Source organism: Lutra lutra, chromosome 13 (genome assembly GCF_902655055.1).
Source record: "Lutra lutra chromosome 13, mLutLut1.2, whole genome shotgun sequence".
Taxonomy (NCBI): Eukaryota; Metazoa; Chordata; class Mammalia; order Carnivora; family Mustelidae; genus Lutra; species Lutra lutra.
In genome coordinates, this window is record NC_062290.1 from 94647847 (window position 1) to 94668450 (window position 20604).

Consider the following 20604-nt stretch of genomic DNA (forward strand, 5'->3'; position numbering starts at 1 on the left):
TGGTGCTCTCGCCAGCTTCCGGTTGGGATTCGAGTCCCCAGAGGCCTGGACCACGGCCGGTCGGGCCTGTCGCCCCCCCCGGTGCCGAGCGCCTACAGCGTCCGCGGCGCGGTGCCGCGGCTGAGGTGCAGAGGCGGGAGCACCGGCTCCCTCCCCGTCCGCGCCCAGGGCCCACAATGCTTTGCGCCCCGCCCCGTGCCCCTCTTCCGGCGGGGCCAGGCCTGGCTAATCGAGCACCGCGCGCCGGCGGCTCGGCGCTCGGCCGGCGGCGCCTGCGCAACCCGCGGTTTCCGGCGTGGGTGGCGCGGCGGTAGCCGCTCTGTGGGGGTCGCGAGGTGTCTGGGAAGCGCGTGTGCCGCGCGAGGAGGGCCGCGGAGTGCGCGGCCATGGCTTCTCTGCTGGCCAAGGACGCCTACCTGCAGGGTCTGGCCAGGAAGATCTGCCGCCAGCCCAGCCCGGAGCCGCAGCAGCGCACGCCCGGTAACGCGCCGCCGGGCGTCGGGCCTGGGAGGGCTCGGGGCGGGGGGTGCCCCGCACGCTACCCCGTAGCCTTGCGTTGGGTTAGACGTGTAGGTGCGGGGACAAGCCCGTAAGGTTCTGGGAAGGCAGACGAGGGGTGTCTCAAGTTGCCGCTGCCTCCCCGCTTGTCGTGGGTCGGCCTGGGGGTTCCGGGGGACCCCGCTCCGTCTGCTCCCCGGCGGGCAGCTCCTGCGGGGCTTGGAGGAGGTGCCCGGTAGAGTGGGCAGCGTAGGGAGGTCAGGAGGGAACCGGGATGCCTCCGGGCGGCGTGGCGGGGAAGTGCCCCTCAGGCAGGTGCAGCAGGCTGGCCGGCCGGGGGTGCTGCCCGGGCCGGGTGGAGGCGAGTGGCGGGGCCTGGCAGGGAGCCAGAAAACGACTTCGTCCTCCTGCAAAGCAAGCGTGTGTTCAGTACACAAGGTGAACAATTGAGTTCCGGCGCGCCGGGTGGCTCAGTCGCTTAAGCACCTGCCCCTGGCTCAGGTCATGATCTCAGGGTCCCGGGAGCCAGTCCCGCACCCGGCTCCCAGCTTAGCCGCGAGCCTGCTTCTCCTTCTGCATCTGCCCCCTTGCTCATGCGCGCTCACTCGCTTCCTCAAGTAAATAAGTGAAATCCAAAAAACAAAAAAAGTAAAAGGGCGGAAAAGGTAAATTTTTAAAAATTGAGTTTTTCTTTTTAGCAGCTGGGTATAGTTTAGGTTTATGTTGTTTTAGGGTTTTTTTATGGGTGCGGTTTACGCATTAGGACACTTCCCTTTGTGTAGTCACTTTCTCTGTACAAGGGAACCTTACTTGATGTTAAAATGAAACCTGCGTCATCATTTTTGATGGCGGCACAGCACGTCGTCACGCAGCCGCGCCTCAGCTCGCTCTCGTAGGTACACGGTATTTGGGTTTCCCCAGTTTCTCCCTCAGACAGCATCGTGATGATGTTCTGAGGCCGTCTTTGTGCGTATCCAGATGGATTCTCACGAGCTGGGACAAGTGTGGACGTTTTTCAGGGATGGGCATGTGTGGCCGGTTTGCTTTCCAGGGTTGGTGGGTCTGAGCTCTGCAGATAAGGGTGGGTCCTCCTGCCTGATTCTCTGTCAGCCTTTTTTGGGATCAGAGGTTTTGCAAGACCTTTCCTGCGGGTTGAATGGGTCACAGAGGTTCAGACTGCACTGCTGTTTAACTCTGTTTCAGCCGGCAGAACTCGAGGCTCAGAAGCTGCTGGGCCCCCAAAAAAGAAGAGGAGGAAAACACAGAAGAAATCACGGGAGCGGGAGAAGGCTGTGGAGCTGAAGACCCAGGCTCTGGGGGGAGAATCTCCAGCACCTTCCAGGGCCAGAAAGCCGGCAGTATGTGAGGAGGGAGAGGCCTTCCCCTCCACGCGGTCCCCAGCACATGGGGATATGGAGCCGGGCCAGCTGACACCAGGTGAAAATGTGGTCCTCGATGACCCTAAGAAAACGTGGTGCTAGGCACACTGGAGTAGCTTGAGACTTTCTAGAGAGAGAGCTCTCAGGGGACAGACCCCAGGGGCTCCGTGGGTGCACGAGATCCCCAGAAGTAGGTAGTGGTTCTTGGCCATTTGGCAGCTGGGTCTGGTGAGGGGCAAGGTCACGTCCCACGAGGACCTGGAGCAGCTTGCCCTGCAGAGCCTCACGGCCTGCAGGTGTGTGAAGGGGAGTCACGAGAGCCGACCTGTGAAGAGACGCAGGGAAGCCCAGGCTGCAGAGGTTGGAAGAAATGAGAGATGGCTTCGGCTTGACCTGTAGGAAGTGTTTTGTCACACCACACAAGGGTGTTCTGTCCTGGAGGACGTCCTGGGGGCCAGTCCAGCCTGAGGAGGTGGAATAGAGTTTCCTGGACTGCCCTGCAGGTGGATAGGCTCTGGCGTTTGGGGGGGCGGGGAGGGCGGGTTGTGGTGGGCAGCATGTGGAGACTCAGTCTTTGAAGCTGGGCCTTGGGAGAATGGACGGGATGGTCAGGGAGGGGTTTCTTCTCAGTTCCCTGCCTCTTTCCTTGCAGAAACCCTGGCCACAGAGCCCGACTCTCTGTTTGCCCTGGATGTCGTGCGGCAGCGACTACATGAGAAAATCCGGGAGGCTCGGGGCCAGGTGAGCAGGGAGGCCGCTGGGGTGCAGGGAGCAGTGTTTACCGCGCTGGTTTCCTTGCTCTGCCTGGAGGAGAAGGCGCCTTGGTGCTCTTTGTGGGGTTGTCCCTCCAGCTCTGCAGCCGTTGTGGGGCTACAGGAGGGACCGCAGCTGCTCTTCCCACCCCTGCAGTGGGTCCTGCCAGGGTCTTGGCACTTTGTTAGGCAAGAGATCAGCTGTGGTTTGCATCATCTCAGGGAGCTTCTGTTCCAGGGCCACCCGCCTTGTACGGTCTCTGCCGGGCTACAGATTCCTTGTGCTCTCGGGGGGAGGCCCAACCTCTTCTCTCAGGGTTTGCCGAGCCCCAGGCAGCGCTTCCATCCCCGCAGCACCACGACAGCCCTGTGAGGTAGGCGAGGGCCCAAGCTGAGGTGACCTCAACAGGGAGCGTCAGACCTGCACCAGCTTGGCCTCTCTCTGCTCGCATTGTTGTTTTCTCACTCAGCCTCCAGCTGCCCTTTCCTGGGGACATGCCCTGGACCTCTTGCTGTGTGCGGATGGTCCCCGAGCTTCTTTGTGCAGCTGTCCTGGGACGAGCCCAGGGATCGTTCTAAGGAGTGGTCCAAGCGCCAGGCCCGGCCCCACATGCGGGTCCGCACCAGGCTCGTGTAGGGTTCCCTTGTCGGCCTGCAGAGGAAAAGTTCTTTGGTGAGAGCACAGAGGTCAGATATGCCACTAGCACAATGGGGCCGCGGTCAGCACGGCACTGAGTCGTTCTGACCTGATGCCACTTTTGAGTTGGTGGGTTTGGTTAAGCCTGTCCTCGTCTACGAAATGCTGCAGGACGTGTTTCCTGTGACCGTGAGGAAGAGACAATAACCGTGTTTGGAAAGTGCCCCGGTATGATGTGCCTGGGGACGGGAACCCGTACTTCTTACTCAGGGGTCTTAGTGTCCTCTTGGGGGTCCCTCACGTTCTGAGTGATGGATAATTTCACAGGGCACACTGAAGTCAGTGGGGACCTTGTCCGGTGCAGCCGTCTCCTCGCTTGCTTTCCTGCTCTGATTCCACGCCTCAGACCAGGGCCCCCCAAATTGGGAGGACCTTCCATGTGAGTTTTGCTTTCCTCTTCCAGGGCCAAACCATGGAGCTGTCTCTTGCTGCTTTGGAGAAAAGACAGCGGAGAAAGCAGGAGCGGGACCGGAAAAAGAGGAAGCGAAAGGAGTTGAGAGCAAAGGAGAAGGCGGCGGAGGTGGTGGATCTGCCCTGTGAGCTACCCCAAGAACCGCTGCGAGAGGACGTACCAGCGGGGCTGCTCTTCAATAAGGTGAGGCCGGACGCAGCCATGGCACGGGGGCACCTAGGCTCTGCCCGTGCCTGGTTGTGTGGCTTCTGGCCTCAGCTGCCCGTCTGCAAAATGGGGTCGTACTGCAGAGTGTGACGAGTCCCTGCCCACTGGGGTGCTTGTGAGCGTCACAGGAAAGGTACTGTAAAGCTGTAATTCACTGGGATCGCAACCCTTCTTTCTGAGGTGGAGGTGACTGCGGAGCAAGCCACCAGCAAGGCCCAGCGCCGCAAGGAGAAGAGGCGGGAGCTGAAGGGGAACCTGGCGCCGCTGACAGGCAGGAACTACCGGCAGCTGCTGGAGCGCCTACAGGCCAGGCAGGCTCGGCTGGAGGAGCTGCGGGGCCGGGACGAGGGGAAGGCGCGGGAGCTGCAGAGCAAGATGCAGTGGACCGACCTGCTGTACAAGGCGGAGGGCGTGCGCATCCGCGACGACGAGCGCCGGCTGCAGGAGGCCCTGAAACGCAAGGAGAAGTGGCGGGCACAGCGGCGGCGCAGGTGGGAGAAGCGCACGGCCCACGTGGTGGAGAAGATGCAGCAGCGGCAGGACAGGCGGAGGCGGAACCTGCGCGAGAAGAGGGCGGCCCGGGCCGAGCGGCGCCTGGAGAAGGCCCGCAGGAAGGGCCGGGTCCTGCCCCAGGACCTGGAACGGGCCGGCCTGGCATGACCCTGCGGCCGGGGGGCTGCCCTCCCACCTCGTGGGCGGGCGGCGGGAGCTTGGTCTGCGCTCCTGGCGGATGGCGGCTCCGTGGGCTCCCCCCACAAGCTGGTTGGGAGGACTCAGCGCCCCCCGGGGGAAGGAAAGGGTGAGTTACCGAGAACAGAGGCCCAGATCCTTCGGAGCCTGGGAGGGGCTGACCGGGTCGGGTTCCCGCCTTCTCTTGGGAGGCCACAAAGCTGCCCGCCAGTCTGGGGTTGGGAGGCGTGGAGGGCTGGAGGGTTGAGGGGCTCTTCCCGGGCTCCTCCTCCCCCTCCCGTGTTGACATGAGCCGGGAAAGTGTGGCCTTTGGGACTGTCCGTGTCTGTCCAAAACCCCCCTGGAAGGGAGGAAGCTCAGAACTGCTCCAGCCCAAGTCCAGAGTGGCACCGGCCTCGCCATGGGCAGAGGGTGGGACCGACGTGGCTGTGACTGGGAGGGTGTCATCCTGAGTGTCTTTGCAAGAGCAGCGAGAGTTAGAGCTTAAGGCGAACACCCACACGGGAAGTGTTAAGACTGTGATGCCCGCTGGGGGCCCCCTGGGTCGCTCCGTCGCTCAGAGGCGCCTGACTCTCGGGCTTGGCTCCGGTCTGGACTTCAAGGCTCTCGGATCAAGGCCCCCATCAGGCTCCCTCGTCAGCGTGGAGTCTGCTTGAAATCTCTCGTGCTCTCCCTCGGTTCTTCCTGCTCGTGCTGTTTCTCTAAAATAAATAAATGTTCGGTGGGGAGAGAGCGATGGCGGCCGGAGGACGAGCGCGGCGTGCGCTGTGCCGGGAGGAAGGGGGAGCCGGGGCGCGCGGAGGGTGTCCGTGCAGGAGAAGGCGGCAGACAGGGACGGCTGGGAGCTAGGACTCGGCGGGGCGATGCGCGCCTCCCACAGAGGCGGAGGGATTCCACACACCCCTGCAGGGGAGCAGAACCACTGCAGACACACAAGACCCGGGTTCGTGGCTCATGAGTCATTCCTCAGTAGAGCCGTTGGTAACTGTTTGGCTGAGCTCCAGTTACATCGACGGTAACGGAAAGGCTGGCGTGGCCATCCTGGCCAGAGCGGACTTGAGGGCCACAGCACCACAGAGGCTGAGGTAGGTCACGGCAGGATGGAGGGGCAGGATGGAGGATGGAGGGGCTCTGACGCCTCCATCACGGGTGCTGACGCCCCCAGTGACGGAGCTGCGGGTCCCCCAGGGGAAATCTGCCCACTGGGGGTGGTGGTTTCTCTCAGGCCGAGACACACCAGGCAGAACTCCAGTGGATCGGGAAGATCTAGATGCGGGCTGGGAGCCTGATCTAAGGACCCAGAGCGCTGTGTCTGGACACAAGCGTCCGGCTGGCCACCCACATCTGGGGCAGCAAAGAGAACTGACCGCCTGGTCCACGAAGCAAGCTCTCTGTCTCAAGGAATCGGCGTCCTCCCAGGCGTGTTGTCTGGCCACAGCAGGGTTTACTTGTTGGAGTCAAGAGGTGATTGCCGAGGTTCCGCATGAAGAAGTCTGTTCCAGGGAGAACCGTCATCACAAACCCCAGGAGATGTACCCTCAAGAGGGAATCATGACAACGGATCCAACAGGGAAGGAGGGACATTGCATCTCCGATGAGAAATCCACCAACCCAGCGGCTCAGCCAGTGAGGTCCCCCCCTCGCCCTGAAGTCCTGCTCCTGCCCAGGGTCTTCCGGTCAGGACAGCTCCTTCTAGTGTCCTCATAAAATAACTCTCCTTTCTTTGTTGGACTTCATGGTGGTTTTGTTATAGCTTGCATGTCCCGAATTGTAGTTCTCTGCTATTCCCGAATAAAGCCATTTTGGGGGCAAAGTTCTGGTGGTTTTTAGGTCAGCAGGAGTCTCCCGTTGGCACTGGTTCTTTGGGTGAGACTGAGAAGAAGGAAGCCGGCCTTCCCTCCTGTTTGGGGCCCCAGGGCTTGAACTAATGCATGTTCAGAAATTCAGAGGGGGCTGTGACCGATCAGGTAGCCCAAGTGAGGCATCTGTTTGCCAGACCTGGGGATGGGGGACAGAGGATCTCCAGACCTCGGTGGGTCGTGTCATCCAGCTCACCGCACTAGGCTGGCAGGAAGTCATGGGAACCTTGCATACGTGGCCTGTGGAAATAAAAGTTCGCTGCATGTTCTCTGCTGTTGGGTCGTGACACCTGCGTTGGCCCTGGGAGCTCAGTTATGGTCTCATAGCAGCGTTCCAGCTTCAGAGAGGAACCACCATGCTGCTTTTCCAAGGCATCTGAGCTCTGCATGTGGCAAAGGTGCGTCTTCCTGATCCTCCCCTGACCATCTGCTGGGTGGGTGAGCAGGTGACATGACCAGGCTCCTCCGCATCTACCTCTCCATGGGGATTTCTGACGTTTCTGTTATTCCAGGGGGTGTCTGGGAGCTTCACGTACCTTAGTGCAGACCTCAGTGGACTCCAGGCTTTGTGTGGGCAGCAGAGGCGAGCACTGAATCCGTCCTCATTCCCTAGCTAGTGCATCGGACCTTGGTCGCACACGCCAGCCAATCTGGGATTGCGTCCCTCCTTCTGGCCAAGCACTTCCAGGATCAGCTCCCACATACTTCCCTGATTTTTTTCCCCCAATATAAAGCAGCAAATGTTTCTGTTCACTTAGTGAGTTCGACCTTCCTATTTTGACCTTGTAATTGGGTACTCGGGGCCTGCTGAGGTCTGACTCCGCTTGTAGGACTAGAGATCAGAAGGCGAGATGGATGTAGCGATGAGGAAGCCGGCTCCTCGCGGTTTTGCGGAGAACCTGAAACTGCTCTGTTCAACTGGTAAAGTCATCAGTTAAGAAAACAGGCAGACTCCACGTGGGATCTGAAAGCTTTTGTCTGCAAGCACCACGAGTTCTCACATTTCACTGGCCCAAACCAGTCCCACGGCTGCACCCAACTTCCAGTGGTCACAGAAATGCAACCTACTCAGGGCCCGGAGGGAGGGCCAGGGTGCTTTGAAGAGGCTGATACCTCCTGAGCAGAGGCTGGCTGCCAGCGCTCTTGGCACACATTTCTACATCAGTCTCGGCTCTCAGCGGCAAGCCGTGGGTGACAAGTCTGTGGATCTGAGCGGTAAGGGGATTCAGAGATTAGGGCACGTCCACCCTGAAGAGTTCAGCACGAAGCTGGTATTTCTTCTTTCCCAAGGCACCAACGCCAGCTAGGAAAATAAAAACAGAAAACAAGACGATCTTGTTGTACGTAGGAGGCATTGGGGTCCCGACCCACACAGCAGCTGACGGTGCAGAAGCCAGCAGGAATCAAATGGGAGCAAAATGCAGTGAGGAGGGGATGTCTTTGGTCCTAGCTCTTGGGAGGATCCGTAAGTCCCCGCTCCGAGAGGCAAATGCAAAGCCTGTGTCAGCTCCAGGAATGTGAGGGGCAGAATGGCAGCTGGAGCCCGTGTGGGAGTTTGGTCCTGGGAAGAGGAGTGTGGCATGGGGGCAAAGACTCAACCACCTGGCCGGAGCACCTCTGTGGGGGGCTGGGGTGACCGCGACATTGCCCCGAGACTGTTCCTACAGCTTCCTGTTCTCTCCGACTCGGGGGTGTAAAGGCTGAAGCTACACACCCAGCCCTCGGTTATAAGGAAAGTCCTGTTGCTCTGAAAGATAATCACGTTTCATCCTGCTTCCGTGACCTGTGCAGATACCTCTGTCGGGAAGAACCTTACTCTGTCATGAGTTTCCAAGTGAGAATTTGCATGAGATCTGTGTAGAAATACCACCCGATGCAAAGGAGAGAGCCAGGGACAGGTGCACTTGAAGAACCCATCAAACGCTTTTTGCCAGTGAATTTTCTCACATATTTCCTCAGGAATTAAAAAAAACAGAAGCAAAAGCCAATCACCTCTCTAAAGGAAGCCCAAAGTGGAAAAAAGACCTTGCAGAGGCAATAGTGAGTCAACAGAAGGGTTGAAAGATATCAGGCAAGGGGCGCCTGGCTGGCTCAGTCCGTGGAGCATGTGACTCGTGATCTCAGGGTTGTGAGTTCAAGCCCCCACTGGGTGTAGAAGTCACTTAAAAATAAAAAATTCTAAAAAAAAAAAAATAAATAAATTTTAAAAAATAAAAAATAAAAAAAATAAAAAATTCTAAAATATGTCAGACAAGCTCAGAATGGGAGAAAAATAGGTCATCACGGAAGTAGAATTGAAGCAGCGTAAGATGGCTTCCTATGACAACAAGAAGCATCCTCAGCGACTGTCCACCGAAGAGCGTATCATGCAAAACGCAAGAGGAGATGGGCTGAATGGCCTTCAAGCTCTTCATGTCTGTTCATTCAGATCAGCTGGACACAGAGTAATCCCGATCCCTAGAGGTGTGACACCATGCAGGGTGACGTATACCGAGAGTGGGCGCTACAAATTTTCAAATACAGGGTGGTCATAATTAGTCCACGAATATTAACTCACTGTAAAGTAAATCTTAATACCCTAAGCAAAAGAAGAGCACCACAGGCAATGTTAACTTTCTTGAGTTGTTGCAAATAATAATAATAATAAAATAAAAACTGCTACCCTCAAGTAATTTTCAAAGGTCGCTCAGGAACTGGGAGGAAAGCAAGCGGACAGGGGCATTGGAGTTGGTGGGCTGAGCTCAAAGAAATGAGCTGATTTTTTTTTTTTTTTTAAGATTGTATTTAAGTGGGCACCTGGGTGGCTCAGTGGTTGAGGCCTCTGCCTTCGGCTTGGGTCATGATCTCAGGGTCCTGGGATCGAGTCCCGCATCGGGCTCTCTGCTCAGCGGGGAGTCTGCCTCCTCCTCCTGTCTCTCTCTGCCTGCCTCTCTGCCTACTTGTGATCTGTCAAATAAATTAAAAAAAAAAAAAAAGATTGTATTTAAGAGAGAGAGAGCATGAGCAGGGTGGAGGGGCAGAGGGGGAGAGAGAAGCAGACTCCCCACCAAACAGGGAAGCCAAAGTGGGGCTCAATCCCAGGACCATGGGATCATGAACTGAGCTGAAGGCAGATGCTTATCTAACTGAGCCACCCAGGTGCCCCAGGAGTAAACTGATTTTATTACTTAGGTTAAAAGACAAGAAATAAAAAGTAAATTAGAGGGGCACCTGGGTGGCTCAGTGGGTTAAAGCCTGAAAATCTGAACAAAATAGATCATATCCTAGGAAATACAATTTAGCAAAGGTGATTTTGGGAGAGAGAGCAGACTGCTTTTCGTAATGGAAATGGAGAAAATGTCTAGAGTTAACCCTGTCACAAAATAAATAATGATGGAATAAAACGAGGTCCAAAATTTTACAGAATCCTACCCAAAAGCCTACAGAACAGATCATTTTGATTCATGTACACTTCCCAGAAAACAGAAGTTTTGCTTCTAGATTACTTGTATTAATGAGCGTAACGTCAGCAGTGAAATGCAACGGCACAGAGGAGAAGAGGACAGAGGAGCAGCACTTAAGGTCCGGCAGAGCCTGCTGGCAAGGAGGCGCCTCCGAGTCTCCCCCCTTCCTGGGACAGGGCCTGCCACGTAACAGGCCATCACCCACAGCCACTGAGTACGTGGATGTTTACGCACCAGGTTCTGCTGGCGGCACAACGCCAGGATGTCTTACCTTTGCCTATGGTCCCCGTATTCTGGAGGCACATGAAGCACTGTTCGGTGGTGTGGGGAGGGCTCCGTGGGGGGCTGCCAGTGCATCGCAGGGGAACTGAGGCACGGCCCCTGACACGGGCCTGCGGTGCTAGGGAAGACGCCCCAGGGGAGCAGTGTGCAGGCTTCTCCCTCTCCCTCTGCCCCTCCCCCTGCCTGTGCTCTCTCTTGTCTGTTCTCTCTCTCTTTCAAAAAATACAATCCTTAAAGGGGCGCCTGGGTGGCTCAGTGGTTGAAGCCTCTGCCTTCGGCTCAGGTCATGATCTCAGGGTCCTGGGATCGAGTCCCGCATCGGGCTCTCTGCTCAGCAGGGAGCCTGCTTCCTCCTCTCTCTCTGCCTGCCTCTCTGCCTACCTGTGATCTCTGTCTGTCAAATAAATTAAAAAAAAAAAAAATCTTTAAGATGCTGAGTTGCATTAAATAGACTATTGTTAGGTCAGCCTTATGCTGTGATAGAAAAAAAAACTATTTAAAAAAAATACAATCCTTAAAAAAATAAGTAGGTATTGTTAGGATGAAATTCATATAACAGGAAACCGAACGTTTAAAGCACCTGACTCAGTGGCTTCTAGTGCATTCACACTGTTGTGTGGCTGCCATCCGCCTCTTGCTGCAGGACGTTCATGTCACCCCCAGAAAGACCCCGAGCCCATTAAGCAGTCCCTCCCCCTTCCCTCCTCCTCCCCTCCTCCCTCCCACCCCAGCACCCACCAACCTGCGTTCTCCCCGCTGAGTTAGCGCCTCCGGACACTTCACAGAAGTGGAATTACAGAATATGGACCTTCGGTCTCATTTCTCTCACCGAGTCCAGTTTTTTGAGAGTCCTTCCCTGTAGCGTCTATCAGGATTTCATTCCTTTTTTTTTTTTTAATTTTCAAGATTTTATTTATTTATTTGACAGAGATCACAAGTAGGCAGAGAGGCAGGCAGAGAGAGAAAGGGGGAAGCAGGCTCCCCGCTGAGCAGAGAGCCCGATGCGGGGCTCGATCCCAGGACCCTGAGACCATGACCTGAGCTGAAGGCAGAGGCTTAACCCACAGAGCCACCCAGGTGCCCCTGGACTTCATTCCTTTTTATGGCTGAATCGTATTCCATTGTGTGGACAGACGGCGTCTCGTTTGTTTGTCGATGGACGTTTGGGCTGCTTCTACCCGTCGGCCCCTGACAACCTGCTGCTGCGAACATGTGTGCACGGGGACGAGATTCATGAGCCCTGTTAGGGTCCATGATCAAAGGAACGAGACTGATACAAAGCGAAGGTCAAGCAAAGCTTTATTTCGCGCCAAGCATCAAGAATCAAACTGACCGGTCAGGGCTGTCTCTTACGAAAAGACGACGATGATCCCGACAACGTCCCTCCCAAGAAGGCCGCTCCGGACGAGGCTGCTCCGCAGATGAGGCCGCTCCCCGGTCGGAGCCGCTCCCAAGAAGAGGCCACTCCCAAGAAGGCCGCTGCTGATGAGGTCGCTCCATGGACAGGGCCGCTCCCAAGAAGAGGCCACTCTGGAGGAAGCCGCTCCCAGGACAAGGCCGCTCCCAACAACGAAGAGGCGATGACGACAGCGACGATGACAAGGAGGACAACACCGATGACACAGACTCTGCTCCCCATGACGCCACTCTGACAAGGCTGCTCCCCAGAGGAGGCCACCGCTCCGGACGAGGCTGCTGCTAACGAGGTCGCTCCCCAGACAGGGCTGCTCCCCGAACAGGGCTGCTCCTGCGAGGCCGCTCTGGAGGAAGCCTCCTCCCCGACGATGCTGCTCCCGCAGGGCCGCTCACCAAGGAGGCCTCGTCCCAGACGAAGCCGCTCCCCCGAATGACGCAGCTCCGCGAGGCAGCGGCTCAGGGTTGGCGGCGAGGTTGCTGCCGTCTAGGCCGTCCCGCGGCGCCGCTGCCGAGGGGAGGGTCGCGGTGTGTGGGCGGGGCCGCTCTGACAAGAGCTCTTCTTCTTCCCTCTCCCACGACTCTCCTTCTGCTCCCACAGACTCTGCTGCTTCCTCCCCACAGCCTCGCACACCAACCTTTATGGGGGTGGTTGAGCCCTGCCCCTCCACAGGTGGCCAATTGAATCCCAATTCACCCCAGTGGATATACACGCGCCCCACCCATTGGACGTCTCCACCCGGCCTGCCCCGCCCCTACATCGGGGGTCCACAAGCCAGTTCCTCTAGGGGAGGGGCAGGCCCTTACGAGCCCCACAAGATCAAGGCCGGTTGTGTGCAGCGCCTGGGGGTGGACCCCGGTGATGGGAGGGGCCTCAGGATGTGACATGGTGTGAGCGCAGCCGCTGGTCAGCGGGACACATGGGGGTGCAGCCTGTGGGGTCGGCTCCTCCTGGAAGGACCCAGAGGCTTGGTCCCCTGCATCAGCTCTCCAGCCCCACTGGGTGCCACCTTCCTACAAAGTCTCATCACACTGTGTGTTTTTCAGGATGCTTTACCCCCGGCCCAAGGTGCTGACCCCGTCGTGAGTAAATTTACTGAAATGTGTTCCCTCCCTCCCCTCCCTTCATCTCCCTTCTAGAAACTTATGGAAGTTCAAGGCAGGCGCTGAGGGCGGGTTCATTGAAAACTCGGCTGGCACATGCTTTGCCGATCGTGTTCCTGTCCTTGCTGCCCAGATCTGGGTTCGGGGCCCAAAGATCATTCTCTGTGCTTTGCCCCCTCTCCTTGCTAGGCAATCCCAGCTCCCACTCAGGTCCTGCAGGGTCCGGACTTGCTTAGAGCAGGGAGGGCTGCACAGGGTTGAGTATGGGTTGGCATCTCATTGGTTTCTTGCAGGTGTGAAGTCCTTCTGGAAGGAGGGCATGCCCTGTGGCTTCCTGAACGGATGGAGGCCGGGGGAGGGGGGTGGCCCGGGTGGGGGTGGCGAGCACCCTTGGTGTGTTGACTCTCCAGCCGGCTCACACGCTGCCTTGCAGCTGTCTTGTCATGCAGGAGGAATGATGTCCTTGTCCTGACCCCATGGCTGCCCCTGTCATCTGGAAAGGGAGCTCCGACACTGACGTCCTGAATGAGCAGTTCCGGCCACAGAACGCCACCATCAGACTAATGGTGTTTGCTATCAAAAAGTAAGTCGATGAGATGACAGAGTGTGGGGACCGGGAGGCAGGAGAGACCAAAGACATCATGGTGTGTGCGTGTGCAGCACAGAGAGGGGCAGGGACCCCCGTCCTCGGGATTAATGTGACAGTGCATGCATTCAGCAGCCTTACGGGGCTCTCCTGGGCCCACTGAGGCGACGCCGCTTGGCTCCCTCTCAGGAGGCTGCATGTCACTGCGGATGACAGCCCTGCCTGCTGACACCCCCCTGGCACAGACACAGCCCTGACCCCAGGCTGCTTTCCTGTGGAGTCAAGGGGCAGCGCACCCCAACATGCAGGCTACTGGGGAGCCCTCCTCCAACCAGAGACGTGGAAGGGGAGACACATACGTGCAGTGGATTGGTAGCGAGGCAATGCCAGTCGGGCTGGATCCTCCTGTGCGTCCCTTAGAGGATGCGGCTCATGAGGGGGATGGCAAGGTCAGACCCGGCAATCAGTGCCGGACCCCAGGTCCCTGAGCAGGAGCTGAGCAGTGAGGCCATGGGACCCCAGGTGACCCGTGAGCATGCCAGGCACGGCTACTGGCAAGAGGCCTGGCTCCTCAGAGCCCCTGGAAGGTGGGGCTGGTGACAGCATCAGCTTTCAGGATTGCCATGGGGTGGGGGGGGCATGAGAGCCCAGGGGGTGCAGGGCCTGTGGCAGGTGGAGCTTCCTTCCTCCAGAGAGCTCCCCCAAGGCCCTCAGGATCGTCCTGAGGCCTGGGTGACCCTTTCCCCAGGCCGTCTTGAGAGAGGCATCGGGCCCCATGGGCAGGGACTGAGACAGGTATAGGTTTGGCCCAGAATCCTCCCCCAGTCCCTGGAGACAGGGGACGGACATCACCAGCCAGAGCTTCACTGCCCAGGGCTCGTGGTCAGCACGAGTGGCTCTGTCGCAGCACTGCCCACTGCACAAACACAGGCTCTCTCCTCACATGTCCCCCCCTCCCCGGGCTCTAAATATGGCCCGGGCCGTGGGCTGGAGATGGGTTTGCACGAAGGAGCCCTTGCCTGCGGGATCCTTGGAGGGAACCAGACTCAGAGTCCAGCCGCGAACCCACACTCACGTTGCCCGGTCGTGGACTTGCCCCGGTGACTTGACTCGAGCCTGTGGGGTGTAGTGTCCCTGTCCCCAGGTTCAAGGTGGTGCCCACCTTCCCAGTGGGAGCCATTGACTGATCTTCCAGGAATGGGGCAGACCTAGGGAAGTAGCTTCAGAGGCTGCTGATAAAAATCCATCTCAGAGGGGCTCAGCAAACCTGCCTGACCACAGGGAACTGCTATCCCCACAGTGCGGATCCCCCCACAGTGTGGAGCCCTCATGGGGGACCAGCCACATGAGGCTGTTGACGAAGACTTCCCACGTCTTGGGCCGGGGAGATGTAGACCTGGACCCGGAGGTTATGACCTTGGATTCACAGCTGGGGCCCAAGCAAGCCCCCTCTTCTTCTAGGGGTCGACTTTCCCCTTCCCTGCCCCTGGGCTGGACCAGATACCTGATCTGGGGGAGTTCAGAGAATACCAGTGGTTGACCAGGGACCTTGTCAGCAAGAGAATCAGTCGCCATCAAGGAGGGACAAGGCAGGAGGTGGAGACAGCTTAGTGGGGGCCAGCGACAGCCCCCCAAAGCTAAGTGGGGCAGGAGGCCAGCCATCAGGCTCCCTGAGGAGCTCTGAGGCTTCCCAGAGGAAGGCGTTGTGCCCTCGGGCCCCTGGCTCACAGGAGCACAGCTGGGGATGACCCACCCTCGTAGCCCCCATCCGCTGTGGGTGCTGGGGGTCCTAGCACGCTGTCCCGTCCACATCTTCATCCTTGTTCTCTGCATAGGAGATGCAGGGAGGGCAGGAGAGGGGGCCATGGGTGGAGACCTGGCGTGGCGAGTGGGGCACACACTCACGGTGCTGGGGGTTCCTACTTCCGAGGAAGCCGCGGCAGGACTCCAGGCTGAACCACAGGGGGAGCTGGAGCATAGTGGACGCCCGGTCCCTCCCTGGCTGAGGAGGAGCCCCAGCCCTCTCTGTCCCTTGTTTAGGACCTCAGTCCACACAGGGGAGCCGCTCCGACAAGGCAGGATCGAAGGTCAAGTCCAGAGACAGCAAGTGGCCAAGACACAGAACAGTGGGGTTGTCGGTGGAGACGAGGGGGTGCGGTGGCCAATGCTGTAGAGGGTCTCGGCCTCGGCCTTGGGGCACCCTCTGTGGCGCGGCTCTGCTGTCCCGCGGAGGCCCGCGCACCGCCCGCCCTCGTGCACCTGCGGCTGGGGGAGCGCCTGCCCCCTCCTCTCTGCGGAGGGCTCTCTCCTGCCCCAGCCGTGCCTCCTCCCATGCCAGCCGGCAGCTGCCAGCCATGCAGCCAGGGAACCTGGACATCCTGACGACCCCTGCCCTGGGGACAGAGCGGTGCGGGGTGGGACGTGGTCTCCCAGTGGGCCTGAGGTCAAGGCCCCCACGGCGCTCCCTGCCCTCCTTTGGGCTCATTGTGCCACGTCCTCCCTCAGGCTCCCTGGGCCCAGCTCCTTCTCTGCTGGGGGGGCACCCTCGGCCCAGGCTGCACACGCTGGGACCGGGAGCAGGTCGTCTGGACCTTCTGGCCTTGTGCTTCCCTGCCTGTGCTACGGGCACCGGCTGGCCTCCCAGGCTGGTCCGAGGACACCCAGCGCAGGGAGGTGCAGGGCCTGCATGAGAGATGCCTCGGGACCCCCGAGCAAGCGCACAGGCCTCGCACAGCACAGCGCGCCAGTCTTGTGGGTGGCCCAGCGCTGGAGGCAGGCATCCCGCCACGGGGCACGGGGAGTCCTGGCGAGGGCGGCCGTGGCGGGGGAGACCGCTGAAGGATCCCAGAAGAGGCAGGAGACAAGGAAGACAACAGGACAGAGCTTCCCAAGGAGGATGACGTAAGGCTCAGAGGACCTCCGAAGCCCTTGGGAAAACTCAGAGGCCCTGGGGATGTTGGCTGCGATGCTGTCCCTGGGGCCGAACAGTTGTGTCCCAAACCCCCAGTCGACACTGCCTGAGGCACTCTTTGTTGCATCGAGGAACCAGGGCAGGTGGGCCAGGAGGACTCCCAGGGCGTCAGGTCGAGGCTATCCTGACTTTGCCTCCCTTTGCAGGACTCGGTGTGTCTCGAGGCAGTGCGAAGCATCGTTCTCTCCATTCTTGGTGCAGCCGGCCCCCGTGTTCCGGAGCAGATTCCTGGTGCCCATCCCGCTGCTCAGGCTGAGGACTGTCCCCTGTCATCTCCCACAGTGACCGTGAGTGCCACGGGGACAGGGACCACGTGGTTGGGGGTGCTCCCAGATGAAGCCACAGTGCTCAGTTCCCAGCTCAGGGCCCAGATCCTCTGCTGGATGAGGGAGGAGGGGAGGGAGTCAGGCTGGGGGAGAGGGAGGAAAGGAGGGAGGGAAAGAAGAGGAAGGTATAGAGGGAGGGAGGGAAGGAGGGAGGGAAGGAATTTGGGAGGGAGGCTGTGAAAGCGCAGAAGTGCAGCCCTACCATCAGGAGTCCTTGGTTGGAGGGAGGTCCGAGGGCGTCCCAGCCCAGACCCTGGATGGTGGCTCAGGGCACGTGCATCTGTCCTCCCCGTCCTGCCCTTCCTTCTCCTGGGCCCTCTGTCATCCTGGATCCTGCCCACCTCCTCCTCCAACCATTCTGAATGTTGCCAGGAGCAGGGGGGTGGGAGGGCATCTCAGGAGGGGCTTCCCGCATCCCGTGCCCCATGCCCCGGACGACACTGGGACAGGGTCTCTAGGACATGCTCTCCTGAGGACTGGGACGGAGGATGGCATCCATCTCCTTGGGCATGAACGCTGTTCCATTCCCAGCTGTCCCCACTGTCTCTCCCTGCTCTCTCCCTTCTGGCATGAAAAACGGTGCCAGAGATTCCGGGCTGAGTCCCAGGTCGAGCACTGCTAGGTGCTGGGTGCCCCTGCGGCCTGGGATGGGTGCTGCCCACTGTTGTCCCAGACAGGGGTGCCCGTCCCCCTTCTCCCCGGGGGACCTGCACCGGACCTCCGTGTCCTCCCGTTCTCCCCAGGGCTGCTGGTCCCCAGGCCAGACACCTGCCGGTCTGAGGGGGACCTGCGCTGCCTCCAGAGGGTTTCCTTGGCCGGTCTGAGGACACCCAGCGCAGGGAAGTACAGGGCTCTGCACTGGAGATGCCTCAGGCCTCGCACAGCACAGCGCACCAGTCTTGTGGGTGGCCCAGGCCTTCCCCGGGAGCTCCGGCATCACTAACACACGCTCCCCCCGTGCCTATCTGCCGCCCCCCACCTTGCATGCTTTCGGTCTGTGTCGTTGTGGGACCCGGTGACTTAGAGCCTGGTTGGGACCAGAGGCCGGGGAAAGCTTTCTCTGGCCTTGGGTTGTGAGTGCTGTGTTGGCCACGTGTGGTGTGTCTTCCCGCTCTCTGCCTTGCCCTGGTGTGTGTGCGGGCCCCGGGAGGAAGCTGCCGTGTGGTGTCTGGGGTCAGGCTGTGGTGTCCCAGCGGGAGCAGGGGTCTCGGCCCCGACATTGGGCCCCTATCCACTCAAGGGGCCTCCATGATCCCGTCTCCTCTGGAATCCACCCGGGGCTTCGGTATGGCAGAAGGGAAGTTCTACGTCCAAGACACCCAGGACAAAACCCAGTCCCTTTGGAAAGAAGTGGGCAGACACCAGGGCACCTCCTGGGTGATTCCCCTCCCAGAAACGACCAGAACAGGTGAAGGAAGCGGGAGAGAAAGCAGCTGAGGCGTGGCGAGCGGCCGGGCTGGGGGAGTCATGGGCAGGGAGGGCTTGGGCTCAGGGTCCCGTTTGGGGAAGGAGATGTTCCCCAGCGATGTCCTGGGCTGTGGGGGGAGGGCGCCGGGGGTGGACTGAGTGCTCGGCACGAGATCCACGGAAAAGGATGCATTTTACTTAAAAGAGATGATAGAGAGCGTAGAGGACGTGGAAAGCGACGATGACAGTGACACTGTACTGGAGGGAAAGAACACAGGGGAGGGGATGAAACTGGTGGCCGGGCGTCGGGGTCGGGGCATGGGACTGAGGGGAACCGTCCAGGGAGCTCTCCCCGCAGAGCGGGGGGCTGCGGAGGGGGCTCTGGGAGCCCCACAGGAGCAGGTGTAGGGGCAGGGGTTGGGCCAGATGCAAGAGCGGGGACAGGGGCAGGAGCGGGAGCCAGGGGAGGGGCAGGGTCAGCAGGAGCGGCCCGTGTGGGATGCAGGGCTGGAGCTGGGTCAGGGCCGGGAACAGGAGTGCAGGCAGGGGCAAGGGAAAGGGCAGGAGCAAGGGGCTGGAGCTGGGTGTGGGGCGGGAACAGGGGCCCAGGCAGAGGCAGGGGAAGAGCCAGTGGCCCTGCGAGGGGCCAAGGGAGGGGCAGCGGTCCTTGCAGAGGCTGGGGAAGGGGCAGGGGCCCAGGGAGGGACAGGCGAAGACATAGTGGCCCTGGTAGGGGCAAGGGAAGGGCCATTGGTCCTTGGAGGGGCAGGGGAAGGGGCTGGGGAAGAGGCAGGAGCAGAGCGGCGGGGAGGGGCTGGGTCTGGGGCAGGAACAGGGACCCAGGGAACAACATGGGAAGGGAGCAAGGCAGGGGAAGGGGCAGGGGCAGGATCCAGGGTAGGGACTGGGTGTGGGGCAGGAACAAGGGCAGAGGCAGGGGCAGGGGAAGGGGCAGTGGTCCTGGCAGGGGTTGGGGAAGGGGCAGGAGCTGGGTCTGGGGCAGGAACAGGGGCACAGGCAGGGGCAGGGGTAGGGGCAGGGGCATTGACAGGGGCTGAGTCTAGGGCAGGAACAGGGGCAGAGGCAGGGGCAGGGCAAGCGGCAAGGGCCCTGGCAGGCGCAGGGCAAGGTGCATCAGTCTTGGACGGGGCAGGGGGAAAGGAAGGGGCAGGGGCAGAGGGAGGGGCAGGGTCTGGGGCAGGGACAGGGGCCCAGGCAGGGGCAGGGGCAGGGTCCGGAGAGGAGCTGGAGCAGGGGCAGGGCCTGGGGCGGGAGCAGGCACCAGCTCTTCCTGGGCAGCGTCAGGCTCTCCGGGGCCCGGTTCCTGGTCCCCTGCCGGCTGCTGGTCCCCGGCTGAGGTGGCGGCAGGCACCGTCCCCCAATGCCCAGCTCCTGCTGATGCCAGGGCCGGCCCGAGCTCCTTGGATGGAGCAGCTGTGAGAGGAGAGAAGGTCACCCGCGTGCCTGCCTCTGCGTGTGCCTTGGCGCAGACGGGACCCAGCCCGGGGCCTCCCAGAGAAGCCACAGCCGGGAAGGAAGCCTCAGCGGGACGGCGCCCCGGGTGCTGGGTGCTCTGAGCCCAGTCCCTGCTCCTGGCCCCACACCAGCCTGTGGGGCTCGTCCCTGTGGGGCTCAGCACCAACCCATCCCCACACACCCCCAGGCCTCCAGCCCCGGCCTTCTCACCCTCGGGCTGGGCTTCCGCAGGTGGCCTGGGAGGTTTGGAAGCCTTTCCTGGGACTGCGGACTCCTGGGTCAGAGAGGAGGTCATGTCCGCCTGCCTCTTCTCCTCATCCGTGGCCTTCTGCAAAGACAGGGACCGGTCGCTGGACCGATCACCAGCCCGGACGCATCACAGCCCCGCCCGGCCGACCCCATTGTCCTCTTGCCCAGTTCCCCTGCTGCTCCCACATCAGACACAGACCTGTGTGTGCACAGCCCTGCACCCGGGACCGGGACCCACACCTGCAGGGCTCTTGGATCAACCCTGGCCAGAAGCTCGCATCCCACACACCCCGTCCCACCCAGCCAGCCTTGACCTTGAAGGAGACCTGCTCACTGGGCATCTGACCCCTCATCCACCTGCTCCTGCTCAGGAAGGCCCCACCCCACGTGAGTCCTCCTTCCATCCACGTGCATGCACACCCACTCTCACACATGCACACACACTGGCACACACTCGCACATGCACGCGCGCGCACACACACACACACACACACACAGGGGTTAGGGGACTCGGGGCTGCGCCCGTCGATGAGAGCGTGTAGGGCTGGGTGGCCGGCTCTGGCCTCCCGGTGTCACCTCTCTCTGCTTTCGGCCGAATGGCCAGAGGCGTTGGGCAGCCCTGACACGACCTCCCCAGCAAGGGAAAGTGTTTGCCGGCGCGCAGTCCTCTGCCTCCAGCGTCCCGCGTCGCGGATGCAACACGCGAACGTGTTGTTGGTTGGACGATGTCCAAGGCAATGAGCTGCGCAGGGGGCGTCCCTGGAATGTGGGTGCCTGGTGACGTGGGTTCCAATTCTGTTGGGCTCCGTGACCAGGGAAGTGAGGTCACCATCCTGGGGATCACTTCCCCGAC

The 20604-nt window shown here is 60.3% G+C and overlaps 1 protein-coding gene across 3 annotated transcripts; it reads left to right on the forward strand.

Annotated features, from left to right (window-relative positions):
- The first annotated feature begins 267 nt into the window (after positions 1-267).
- On the forward strand, positions 268-9283 carry SURF6 (surfeit 6). Of its 3 annotated transcripts, none has more exons than XM_047700836.1 (5): positions 268-480; positions 1702-1935; positions 2530-2618; positions 3730-3921; positions 4132-9283. In XM_047700836.1, exons 1-5 carry the CDS (start codon positions 387-389, stop codon positions 4603-4605), a joined length of 1083 nt encoding a protein of 360 aa, XP_047556792.1. In that variant the 5' UTR covers positions 268-386; the 3' UTR covers positions 4606-9283. The 3 variants fall into 3 exon arrangements, with proteins under 3 accessions (XP_047556792.1, XP_047556793.1, XP_047556791.1); XM_047700837.1 differs by having other exon boundaries at positions 271-471; positions 4126-9280; XM_047700835.1 differs by having other exon boundaries at positions 271-480; positions 4126-9279.
- The last annotated feature ends 11321 nt before the right edge of the window (positions 9284-20604 follow it).

Coding starts and splice junctions, on each gene's coding strand:
- SURF6 (XM_047700835.1), top strand. CDS start 387: ATGGCTTCTCTGCTGGCCAAGGACGCCTACCTGCAGGGTCTGGCCAGG. Junction 1,936..2,529: donor GCCGGGCCAGCTGACACCAG/GTGAAAATGTGG, acceptor CTTTCCTTGCAG/AAACCCTGGCCACAGAGCCC. Junction 2,619..3,729: donor TCCGGGAGGCTCGGGGCCAG/GTGAGCAGGGAG, acceptor TTCCTCTTCCAG/GGCCAAACCATGGAGCTGTC.